At 47.6% G+C, this 13,667-nt stretch overlaps 1 protein-coding gene across 1 annotated transcript in view; it reads left to right on the top strand.

Moving 5' to 3' along the window:
• Nucleotides 1-13,667, top strand: part of LOC144944517 (uncharacterized) — a 93,791-nt gene that overhangs the window by 33,496 nt on the left and 46,628 nt on the right. The window contains exon 3 of the mRNA XM_078872727.1: nucleotides 2,151-2,278. Coding sequence (XP_078728853.1) covers nucleotides 2,151-2,278 — 128 coding nt within the window. The remainder of the gene's footprint in view (nucleotides 1-2,150; nucleotides 2,279-13,667) is intronic.

The following is a 13,667-nucleotide window of genomic DNA, read 5'->3' on the forward strand; positions in this document are numbered from 1 at the left end:
TGCACACACTCATTCACACACACACACTCACCCACGTATTCACTCACTCATGCTCCACTCACACACTCATTGACGCACTCTCGCACACACACAGTCATGCACAGAATTATTCAGCGTCTCTTTACGTATTGATAACCTCCTCCTCCCCCCCCCCACCTCGTTTATATTTTATGTAAATGTACTTTTCATCTCATGATTGTATGAATTAATAAACCTTTGAATTAATGAATGATTGTACTGACGAGTAAGCAAGTTGGTGAATGAACGCGGATCCGTCATAGTGAAGACTGCTGCTGTGCCTCTGTATGAGGTGTGCTCGCTAACAGCACTTGCCCCAAGAGTGTGCAGAGGCTATACGGGGGGGAGGGGCCTTTGCCTTTGCTTTGTATGCACGTGGAGGCTTTAATGGTGACACGTGTTCGCCGCTCTGCACTCGGGGTTTCGTGAATGTTTAAGATGATACCCAGCTTTAAAGCTTTCGTGACTGCAGGGATTCACATTCTTGGTTCTTTCGGTAACGTCACGTAGAAGGGAAATAATACAAGATTTTTTAAAAATCATTTTATAAAAAAAATATTTTATTTTATTATTTCCCTTCTACGTGACTTTACCGAAAGAACAAAGAATATGATACCCAGCGTCGAGAAGGATGAGGGGAGGGGAGGGAGATGGGAGAAGAGGCAGACTCGAGAATGAGACAATTGCAGAATGCGTTTAACCAATAAGTTGATTCCTCAGAGCCCATGAGCGAGAGGCTATACTGGATGTGGTGTCGTGGGTGTGGACATTCATTTAGCGGCTCGTTGTCCCAGACAGGAGCGGTTGATTTGTTTCCACGGTTCGTTGCGATGAAAGTGTATGCGTGTGTGCATGTGCCTCAAATGATTACCTGGTAACGGTGTGTAAAACATCGCCGCCGGGGAGACAAAGGTGGCCGGGCGTGGTGCTGGCCACCCACCACCTCGTGTGCCGTGCCGGTCTTCATAGCGGTTCGCTAACAGCACTTGCCCCGACAGTCTGTTCGTGGCGACACGGGGAAATCTTTGTTTCGTGTGCTCTGCTTATGGGTGAGACCGGTCACGGTGCTAAGGGTCATTGAGTGAAGGGTCACGAAGCCAGGGTCTCTCAGTATCTGTCTGTGGGACGAAGTGTCTAAACGCGTGTCTGTCTCCCTGTATATCTCACTGTCTCAGTGCTTGCAGTCTGTCTGTGTGTGTGTGTGTGTGTCTACCTGTCAACCCGATTAGCGCGCTGCACTTCTAACCCGGGAGACCCGAGTTCGGTTCCCGCTCACGGCAAACATCAGTGACGATTATCTGAACGGGCCCTGGGCCTCCCCTAGGTCGACTCAGCCTCAAATTGAGTACCTGGTGCGGTGCGTAAAAACATCGCCACTAAGGAGACAATGTTGGCTGGGCGTGGTGCTGGCCACCCACCCCCTCGTGTGACGTTCCAATCTTCATAGGTGCTCCTAACAGCACTTGCCCTAACAGTCTGTTCGAGGCTACACGGGGGATCTTCGTCTTTGTTTCGTCTCCCTGCCCGTGTATCTCATTGTCTGTACATGCGCCTATCTATTTAATGTGTGCAGTCTGTCTCTGTGTGTCTGCACGCACGTGTACGTGTGGTCTTGGTTCGATAGATATGGGGCATCTGTCGTGTCGCGCAGGGCAGGAATCGGCCTCCCAAACGATCTCCTCTTCAACGACCCAAGAACGTTGTTGTTGACCCCCCCCCCATCCTCCTCTTACCCACCCTTGGCCACGGCTAACAGCAGTGGCGAGTGATGTCTAAGCTAGACCCGTGCTCCACATTGGTTCAATGCAAGCGAACGCTGGTCCGGTTTCGACATGCAGCGTCTCATCAACAGAGTCATCGGACTTGCTGGAAGCAATGCGGATGAATTGCCAGATGTTTCTAGGACCCCTGTTTCAGACTCAGATTCACCCTGCCTCCATCTCTCTCTCTCTTCATCCATCTCTTCCCCTCTCTCCATCCCTCTTCACCCCTCTCTTCCCCCTCTCTCAATCTATCTCCATTCCTCTCCATCTCTCTCCATCTCTTCACCTCTCTCCATCCCTCTCTTTCCCTTCTCTCAATCTATCTCAATCCCTCTCCCCCCCCCCCTCCTTCCTCCCCACACACACAAGGAGGACCGCTCTCGTGGCCGCGTTGCCGAGGAGGGGAGGTACCCGAGAGGAGGAGGCGGAGAGCCACTCTCTGCGTGGAATCTCCCAGAGGGGCGGCTCGCTCCCGCGCTCCTTCAAGAACAACATCGGTGAGCCACGCGACGACGGTGGGGCCAGAGCATCGGGGGCAACGGGGCGATCGGGCATTCGATCATTGGCACATTGACACTTTGGAAGGCTGGGGCATATAACGTTTGGGCATTGGTTTCTTGGGGCAGTGGAGCATTGGGATTTTGGGGCATTGAGACACGGGGAGATGGAACATGGGGATTTTGGGACCCTGGGGAAATGGGATATGGGATATTGAGACCCTGGGGAAATGGTATATGGGGTATTGAGACCCTGGGGAAATGGGATATGGGATATTGAGACCCTGGGGAAATGGGATATGGGGTATTGAGACCCTGGGGAAATGGGATATGGTGTATTGAGACCCTGGGGAAATGGGATATGGGGTATTGAGACCCTGGGGAAATGGGATATGGGGTATTGAGACCCTGGGGAATTGGGATATGGGGTATTGAGACCCTGGGGAAATGGGATATGGGGTATTGAGACCCTGGGGAATTGGGATATGGGGTATTGAGACCCTGGGGAAATGGGATATGGGGTATTGAGACCCTGGGGAATTGGGATATGGGGTATTGAGACCCTGGGGAAATGGGATATGGGGTATTGAGACCCTGGGGAAATGGGATATGGGGTATTGAGACCCTGGGGGAATGGGATACGGGGCATTGAGACCCTGGGGAAATGGGATATGGGGTATTGAGACCCTGGGGGAATGGGATATGGGGTATTGAGACCCTGGGGGAATGGGATATGGGGTATTGGGACCCTGGAGAAATGTGACATGGAGCATTGAGACGCTGGGGCACTGAGAGAGTGGGTTAGCGAGTTTGTCCATGATACAAGCCAGCGCACGCGATGTTACTTGTCGTCTTGGGAGGGTTGTTGTTGTTGCGCGAGTCTGAGTTCACGTGCTATTGTTGTCGATGTGCAGCGCTCCGTTCAGTCGCGATTCCTAGTTCCGTCGGTGCCTCGGGACTCGTTTCGTACCTTTTGTGAGCCTCAAGATAACAAGCCGACGACGATGATGGTTGGGATATCGGAGCTTCGCATCGGATAGGGGCACGATGCGCATTGAGGAATTCGGTTAATAATTATAGAGGTTTTGTTGTTGTGACAGATCGCGTAAATATATGAATGTGTCGTTAAACCCGCCACCACCCGGCACAGCCAATTAGTGAGGTTTGTCACGTTTACAATAACGTGCCAATTCGTGTTGGAGAGTAAACCCACAACATTTACAATTCGAGTCCGACGTTTCGCCAGTAATCACAAGCAGCGTCATCAGGCGAAAGCCCACGTGTTCAACAGGAATTCGGTCGTCGTGAATTTGAGCTCCCACGTTGGCTGCGTGTGCACAAGCGGGGGACGGCTGCCACCTTGCTGCTGTGATGGGCACCACGCTGGGCTTGCGATCCGGAGGGGGATCGCCGGTTCGATTCCATCTCCTGGCGCGGCAACTGAGACAATAGTGCAGGTTTCTTAGCCCCCCCACCACCCCACCAGCTCCACTCACTGCCTTTGTCCTGTCCACACAAGCAGTGGAAGTGCTTAACACTACGGTGAGTAGCGGAAGGCGCGTGTGGTGGGGTACGTCGGGTCTGTTTGTTGAACTTCTTTCGCGCCGTACATAGCCAGCCACGCTAATCGGAGGTGCGGCGGGGGCGGGGTGAAGGTACAGCAAACTCGACACAAGAAGCAGCTCTACACACGTGCGTTTGTCGATCGAGATGCGTTCAAAGTGAACAGCTGCAGCGGCTTCCTAATATCAGAAGGAAAGAGCGTTCCAGACGGCCAGCAGATGCGCCGTATCTGAAAGCGCCGCGCGATGCGGTGACCCCCACCGTCTTGAGCCGAACGCCGTTTGGGTAGCTTCCACCCTTTAGCAAAGCGTCTCACCACCGTGGAAGAGTCGGTGAATGTAGCGTCCGTCTAGAGAGGGGGTCTGTCTCTCTCTCTCTCTCGATCAAGGTTACCGTTGTAATAGCAGCGACTCGTGGGGTTTTCAGGGCGAGCACATCAACTCCCTCTGGGTCAAACAACAACAACAATAAAGACATCAAATGTCAATCGCAAGGAAGCCTGCGGCAGGCCACTCGCGCGCGCGGGGGAGATGAGCGTGCAAAAGTCAAAAAGCGAACTGACGAACGCATCACCCAAACCACCACCGCCTCCACCATCACCACCCCCTCCATCCCCCCACCCACGAGCCCCGCCCCCTCCCCTGCCCCCCCCCCCCCCCGCTCATTCACCCACTCACTCAACCACTCGTTCATTCACTCACCCACTCGCTCGCTCACTCGCTCACCCACCGGTAGCTGTATTGCGTTCGACTTTACTCCAGTACGCTGCAATGCAACACAGCTGTGACGAGAGACATTCTACCAGCGCCGACTGACACATCCCGCTGCTATTTGGTCTGCAGTGGGGGGTGGGGGGGGGGAGGTTTCAGTTTAAGTTTTCATTGATTAGGAATAACCCTGTGAGCCGTGTGGCTCTTGACTCGGGTGCAACCGCCGCAACAAAAACATGAACAAGAAACATCTTAAAGTGTTCTAGATTTGAAGCTTTCGTGACTGCAAGGATTCATATACTCTTGGGTTTTTTTCGGTAAAGTCACGTAGGTATTATTTTATTTCTGTTATTATTCATATCATTTAATTATTAATTATTAATTATTTTTTTATTTTATTTTTACCTACGTGACGTTACCGAAACAAACCCAAGAATATCTTAAAGTGACTACACGCAACAGAAACATCCTGGAATAAACAGCAAAGTCATCCAGAAAAAACACCGAATATTTCAACTGCTGTGTGCAAAAATCCCAGTGGGATACAAGTCAAACAATAGCAACAATAAGACAATGTAGATTAAAGTTACCAGGCCAACTCTGTACTGCAACAAGGTGAGCGGCCCTGGGTCTGTGGCCAGAGCCCACGAGCGAGTTCAGCCACGGAGCGTCTCGTTCACGCGATGTGCACTGCGGGGCGCAACGGCTCGTGCCTAACCGCATCGTTACCTCGTTACCCGCTCGGAGATTTTGCTCGGCACAGATTGTGCCGTGACCTCCACCCCCCCCCTGCCACCCCCCCCCCCCCGGCCTTGCCACCCCCCCAACACCCCTAGTCTGATGAGCCGAGTTAAATCGGCCCGACGATCAAATCGTCGGGCAATGAGGTTGGCAACAAGACGCAACAGCAACGCGCAGAGCAACACAGTGGGGCGTGTAGTGAAGCAACGCGGGCGTTTGTGCAGTGTGCGGGAAAAATAATTTCGTGTGTTTCGTTTGTTGTCCTTCCCCCGCGCCTCCGATTAGCGCGGTTGGTTGGCTACGTACGGTGTGAAAGAAGTTCAACAAACGTGCATAGACTCACACAGAGACACATAGACTCACACAAAGACCCATAGACTCACAGAGAGACCCATAGACACACACAGAAACCCATAGACTCATGCAGAGACCCATAGACTCACACAGAGACATATAGACTCACACAGAGACCCATAGCCTCACACAGAGAGCCATAGATTCACACAGAGACCCATAGACTCACACAGAGACCCATAGACTCATACAGAGACCCATAGAGGCACACAGAGGCATATAGACTCACACAGAGACCCATAAATTCACACAGAGACACATAGACTCACACAGAGGTCCATAGACTCACACAGAGACCCATAGACTCACACAGAGACCCATAGACTCACACAGATACCCATAGACTCACACAGAGACCCATAGATTCAAACAGAGACCCATAGACTCACACAGAGACCCATAGACTCATACAGAGACCCATAGACTCACACAGAGACCCATAGACCCACACAGAGACCCATCGACTCACACAGAGACCCATAGACCCACACAGAGACCCATAGACTGACACAAAGACCCATAGACCCACACAGAGACCCATAGACTCACACAGAGACCCATAGACTCACTCAACTATACATACACACATCAGCAGTCGCTGAAAAACTGCAGTGTTGTTCGTGTCGTCTTAGCTCACCATCAATGACACATTCTTCTGCGAGGGGATGGAGTTTCCCCGTAATTCGCAGATTCCATGTCTGCGCCAATGTCAGCCCTCGGCGGGTATCGAACTCGGGTCCTGGGCCATCCCCCACCCCTTCCTCGCCCCCTCCCCCCCAGAGCGTTTCGTTGTGGCACCACAGCCTCACCCCCTCCTCCGCCAGAGATTTAAAGAAGGTCACGGGCGCCACGGGGGTGCTGCTGCCGCAAAGCCCGGGATGGGGTACACGGAGAGCGGAGTCGACGCTTCTGCTGCTGCTGCTTCTTCATCTTCGTCGCCGTTGTCGCAGTCACCAATAGACTCAGTAATGAGGAGGAGGAGTGGGGGGGGGAGGGATAGGGATGGAAGAGAGGCAGGGGAGATGAGAAGTGTCAGGGGAGGTGGAGGCATCAGTGGTTGCACGTGGTTTCTAGATTTGAAGCTTTCGTCACTGCAAGGATTCATACTCTTCGTTTTGTCGGTAAAGCCACGTAGGTAAAAAATGAAATTAAAATTAATTAAAATAAAAGAATAAAATTATTTTTTATTAATTTTAATTTAATCTTAATAATAAATTCATTTTATTTTTTATTAATTTTAATTTTATCTTTTTACCTACGTGACTTTACCGAAAAAAAATAAGAGTATGGACGTGGTTTGTCGGGATTTAGGCTGGGTGAGTGGCAGTGGTGTAGTAACTACATTATCAGTGACGTAGTGACTACATTATCAGTGGTGTAGTAACTACATTATCAGTGGTGTAGTAACTACATTATCAGTAGTGTAGTAACTACATTATCAGTGGTGTAGTAACTACATTATCAGTGGTGTAGTAACTACATTATCAGTGGTGCAGTAACTACATTATCAGTGGTGTAGTAACTACATTATCAGTGGTGTAGTAACTACATTATCAGTGGTGTAGTAACTACATTATCAGTGGCGTAGTAACTACATTATCAGTGGTGTAGTAACTACATTATCAGTGACGTAGTGACTACATTATCAGTGACGTAGTAACTACATTATCAGTGACTTAGTAACTACATTATCAGTGACTTAGTAACTACATTATCAGTGGTGTAGTAACTACATTATCAGTGGTGTAGTAACTACATTATCAGTGGTGTAGTAACTACATTATCAGTGGTGTAGTAACTACATTATCAGTGGTGTAGTAACTACATTATCAGTGGTGTAGTGACTACATTATCAGTGGCGTAGTAACTACATTATCAGTGGTGTAGTAACTACATTATCAGTGGCGTAGTAACCACATTATCAGTGACGTAGTAACTACATTATCAGTGGTGTAGTGACTACATTATCAGTGGTGTAGTAACTACATTATCAGTGATGTAGTAACTACATTATCAGTGGCGTAGTAACTACATTATCAGTGGTGTAGTGACTACATTATCAGTGGTGTAGTAACTACATTATCAGTGGCGTAGTAAATACATTACCAGTGGTGTAGTGACTACATTATCAGTGGTGTAGTAACTACATTATCAGTGGTGTAGTAACTACATTATCAGTGACGTAGTGACTACATTATCAGTGACGTAGTAACTACATTATCAGTGACTTAGTAACTACATTATCAGTGGTGTAGTAACTACATTATCAGTGGTGTAGTAACTACATTATCAGTGGTGTAGTAACTACATTATCAGTGGTGTAGTAACTACATTATCAGTGGTGTAGTAACTACATTATCAGTGGTGTAGTGACTACATTATCAGTGGCGTAGTAACTACATTATCAGTGGTGTAGTAACTACATTATCAGTGGCGTAGTAACCACATTATCAGTGACGTAGTAACTACATTATCAGTGGTGTAGTGACTACATTATCAGTGGTGTAGTAACTACATTATCAGTGGCGTAGTAACTACATTATCAGTGGTGTAGTGACTACATTATCAGTGGCGTAGTAACTACATTATCAGTGGTGTAGTAACTACATTATCAGTGGTGTAGTAACTACATTATCAGTGGTGTAGTAACTTCCAGAGGTGGGACAAAGTCATTGTTATGCAAGTCCAAGTCGAGTCGCAAGTCATCAAATTCATGACTCGAGTCTGACTCGAGTCCAAGTCACATGACTCGAGTCCACAGCTCATAGGTGGGACAAAGTCATTGTTATGCAAGTCCAAGTCGAGTCGCAAGTCATCAAATTCATGACTCGAGTCTGACTCGAGTCCAAGTCACATGACTCAAGTCCACACCTCTGGTAACTACATTATCAGTGGCGTAGTAACTACATTATCAGTGGCATAGTGACTACATTATCAGTGGTGTAGTAACTACATTATCAGTGGTGCAGTAACTACATTATCAGTGACGTAGTAACTACATTATCAGTGGTGTAGTAACTACATTATCAGTGACGTAGTAACTACATTATCAGTGGTGTAGTAACTACATTATCAGTGGCGTAGTAACTACATTATCAGTGGCGTAGTAACTACATTATCAGTGGCATAGTAACTACATTATCAGTGGCGTAGTAACTTCATTATCAGTGGTGTAGTAACTACATTATCAGTGGCGTAGTAACTACATTATCAGTGGCGTAGTAACTAAATTATCAGTGGCGTAGTGACTACATTATCAATGGCGTAGTAACTACATTATCAGTGGCGTAGTAACTACATTATCAGTGGTGTAGTGACTACATAATCAGTGGTGTAGTAACTACATTATCAGTGGCGTAGTAACTACATTATCAGTGGTGTAGTAACTACATTATCAGTGGTGTAGTAACTACATTATCAGTGGTGTAGTAACTACATTATCAGTGGTGTAGTGACTACATTATCAGTGGCGTAGTAACTACATTATCAGTGGCGTAGTAACTACATTATCAGTGGTGTAGTAACTACATTATCAGTGGTGTAGTGACTACATTATCAGTGGTGTAGTAACTACATTATCAGTGGTGTAGTAACTACATTATCAGTGGCGTAGTAACTACATTATCAGTGGTGTAGTAACTACATTATCAGTGGTGTAGTAACTACATTATCAGTGGTGTAGTGACTACATTATCAGTGGCGTAGTAACTACATTATCAGTGGTGTAGTAACTACATTATCAGTGGTGTAGTGACTACATTATCAGTGGTGTAGTAACTACATTATCAGTGGTGGTGTAACTACATTATCAGTGGCGTAGTAACTACATTATCAGTGGTGTAGTGACTACATTACCAGTGGTGTAGTGACTACATTATCAGTGGCGTAGTAACTACATTATCAGTGGTGTAGTAACTACATTATCAGTGATGTAGTAACTACATTATCAGTGGCGTAGTAACTACATTATCAGTGGTGTAGTGACTACATTATCAGTGGTGTAGTAACTACATTATCAATGGTGTAGTAACTACATTATCAGTGGCGTAGTAAATACATTACCAGTGGTGTAGTGACTACATTATCAGTGGTGTAGTAACTACATTATCAGTGGTGTAGTAACTACATTATCAGTGGCGTAGTAACTACATTACCAGTGGTGTAGTGACTACATTATCAGTGGCGTAGTAACTACATTATCAGTGGTGTAGTAACTACATTATCAGTGGTGTAGTAACTACATTATCAGTGGTGTAGTAACTTCCAGAGGTGGGACAAAGTCATTGTTATGCAAGTCCAAGTCGAGTCGCAAGTCATCAAATTCATGACTCGAGTCTGACTCGAGTCCAAGTCACATGACTCGAGTCCACAGCTCATAGGTGGGACAAAGTCATTGTTATGCAAGTCCAAGTCGAGTCGCAAGTCATCAAATTCATGACTCGAGTCTGACTCGAGTCCAAGTCACATGACTCAAGTCCACACCTCTGGTAACTACATTATCAGTGGCGTAGTAACTACATTATCAGTGGCATAGTGACTACATTATCAGTGGTGTAGTAACTACATTATCAGTGGTGCAGTAACTACATTATCAGTGACGTAGTAACTACATTATCAGTGGTGTAGTAACTACATTATCAGTGACGTAGTAACTACATTATCAGTGGTGTAGTAACTACATTATCAGTGGCGTAGTAACTACATTATCAGTGGCGTAGTAACTACATTATCAGTGGCATAGTAACTACATTATCAGTGGCGTAGTAACTTCATTATCAGTGGTGTAGTAACTACATTATCAGTGGCGTAGTAACTACATTATCAGTGGCGTAGTAACTACATTATCAGTGGCGTAGTGACTACATTATCAATGGCGTAGTAACTACATTATCAGTGGCGTAGTAACTACATTATCAGTGGTGTAGTGACTACATAATCAGTGGTGTAGTAACTACATTATCAGTGGCGTAGTAACTACATTATCAGTGGTGTAGTAACTACATTATCAGTGGTGTAGTAACTACATTATCAGTGGTGTAGTAACTACATTATCAGTGGTGTAGTGACTACATTATCAGTGGCGTAGTAACTACATTATCAGTGGCGTAGTAACTACATTATCAGTGGTGTAGTAACTACATTATCAGTGGTGTAGTGACTACATTATCAGTGGTGTAGTAACTACATTATCAGTGGTGTAGTAACTACATTATCAGTGGCGTAGTAACTACATTATCAGTGGTGTAGTAACTACATTATCAGTGGTGTAGTAACTACATTATCAGTGGTGTAGTGACTACATTATCAGTGGCGTAGTAACTACATTATCAGTGGTGTAGTAACTACATTATCAGTGGTGTAGTGACTACATTATCAGTGGTGTAGTAACTACATTATCAGTGGTGGTGTAACTACATTATCAGTGGCGTAGTAACTACATTATCAGTGGTGTAGTGACTACATTACCAGTGGTGTAGTGACTACATTATCAGTGGCGTAGTAACTACATTATCAGTGGTGTAGTAACTACATTATCAGTGATGTAGTAACTACATTATCAGTGGCGTAGTAACTACATTATCAGTGGTGTAGTGACTACATTATCAGTGGTGTAGTAACTACATTATCAATGGTGTAGTAACTACATTATCAGTGGCGTAGTAAATACATTACCAGTGGTGTAGTGACTACATTATCAGTGGTGTAGTAACTACATTATCAGTGGTGTAGTAACTACATTATCAGTGGCGTAGTAACTACATTACCAGTGGTGTAGTGACTACATTATCAGTGGCGTAGTAACTACATTATCAGTGGTGTAGTGACTACATTATCAGTGGCGTAGTAAATACATTATCAGTGGTGTAGTAACTACATTATCAGTGGCGTAGTAACTACATTACCAGTGGTGTAGTGACTATATTGAGTGGTCTAGTAACACCATTATGAGTGCTTCCTTCTACACACAATGCAGCCACTCCAGCTCTGTAGTGGTACCCTCTCTGCAATATAATTGACGCGTATCTAGTGAATTAAATATCCCAGAAACATATTTCTATGTCCAATGTTATTTCACTCAAGTCACTGTCATTCAAAGCAAATAACGCTTCGTTACGTTACATTGCGTAAAAAAACCCGATATTACTTCAAATACCAAACTGCTGATGGGTGTCAAAGGGGCCCAAACTCGATTTAAAGCTTTCGTGACTGCAGGGTTTTTTTCTTGTTTCTTTCGGTAAAGTCACGTAGAAGGGAAGTAATAAAATAATTAAAATAAAACATAATAAAATAATTCTCACGACGTTTCGGCTACAACGCAAGCAGCCGTCTTCAGGTGAAGAATGAGACACTGCCAAGCTCGGAGCTTATATATAAGCTGAGTTGGGGGTGTAAGAAGAGCGCCTTAAAAAACCAAGAAGATGGGCCCCAACTCGTTGCTTTTGCCACTGGGGGGGGGGGGGGGTGTAGGTGGGGGGGGGTGCAAGACCCCCACGCTCGTTACGCTGCTGGGCGAGCGGTGATTGGAGGAGCGTAGCGGGTGGCAAGATCAAGCAGGGCCGTCAGTCCGCCACCCCCCTCCTCGTTTGTGGACGATGTCGGTGACGCCCCCACCCCAGCACCTTTGGGAGTCGCGTGACGGGGACGTCAAGGCACAGGTGCTGGGGCCTCAGAAGAAAGACGCACGGACGGGAGGAGGAGGGGGGGGGAGAAGGGGGTGGGGGGGAGGAGGGGGAGAAGGGGGTGGGGGGGTAGGAGGAGGGGGGGAGAAGGGGGTGGGGGGGGAGGAGGAGGGGGAAGAGGAGGGGGGAGAAGGGGGTGGGGGGGTAGGAGGGGGGGGGGGAGAGGAGGAGGGGGGGGGAAAGGGGGGGGAGGAGAAGGGGGAGGGGGGGGAGAAGGAGGGGGTGACCAAGAGGAGGAGGTTCGGTACATCGGCTGCGTGGAATTCGTAACCTTTTCAGCCCCCCCAACCCTCACCCCCCCCCCCCCCCCAAAAAAAAAAAAACGACAGCAAACTCCTCGCTCCACGCGGCGTGTGGAGGTGACACGGCGACTGAAGAAGCCCTCTCGGGGAGTCCAGGGGTGGACTTCCACCGTCGTCATCAGCCGTGACCAATCAGCAGCTGGATGAAGGCCGCGGAGGATGAGGGCCGACTCCTCCTCGGGTCCCTGCTGTGGAGCGATCTACTGATCGCCCGCGCCGCGAGCCGATTGGGACGCTCCGTCTCTCCGCGGGCCGTCTGTGTTATTCGTTTTTGTTTTGCCCGTTCCATTTTTTGGCTGCCACTCTATGAGAGGTGGGGGGGGGGCGGAGGGGGCTGAATTCAGCAGTGGATAGATCAAGGCTGCCGATGAAGGGATGCACCGGTCAATTGTCGCCATCATGAGACTCGGGGTGTTCTTCCAATACATGCAAATAACATACTAATGCACATCATATGTATGTGGTCACTGGTGCGTGTGTGTATGGTGGGGAGCGGTAGTGTAGAGGTTAGCTGACTGCGCTACGAACCTGGCGACCCGGGTTCGGTTCCCGCTCACGGTCAGCACCAGTGACGATTATCTGAACCAGTCCTGTGGCTGCCCTAGGTCGACTCAGCCTCAAATTAGTACCCGGTGTGATGTGTAAACATCGCTACTGGGGGAGACAAAGGCGGCCGGGCGTGGTGTTGGCCACCCATCACCTCGTGTGCCGTGCCGGCCTTTATAGGTGCTACTCGCTAACAGCACTTGCCCCTACAGCCTGTTAAGGCTATACGGGGGATCTTTGCCTTTGTGTGCGTCTATTAAAATTGGTAATTTCGTGGGGTTGTCCTCTAAATGTCCCATCATCCTCTCCTCTGCGGGTTCCGTGGGCAATTCATAAGCGTTCGATAAGAGGCTTACGGGGTTTGTAATTCTCAAAATCGGTGTCCATCACCCGTTTGGGAAGAGATAAACGCGTGACTAATGTGCGCTGTGGCCGGCTTTTGTGGACGATGAAGAGGAATCGGTGTCGGTCACATAAAAAAGATTAACAATTA

This window comes from Lampetra fluviatilis, chromosome 35, assembly GCF_964198595.1.
Source record: "Lampetra fluviatilis chromosome 35, kcLamFluv1.1, whole genome shotgun sequence".
NCBI lineage: Eukaryota > Metazoa > Chordata > Hyperoartia > Petromyzontiformes > Petromyzontidae > Lampetra > Lampetra fluviatilis.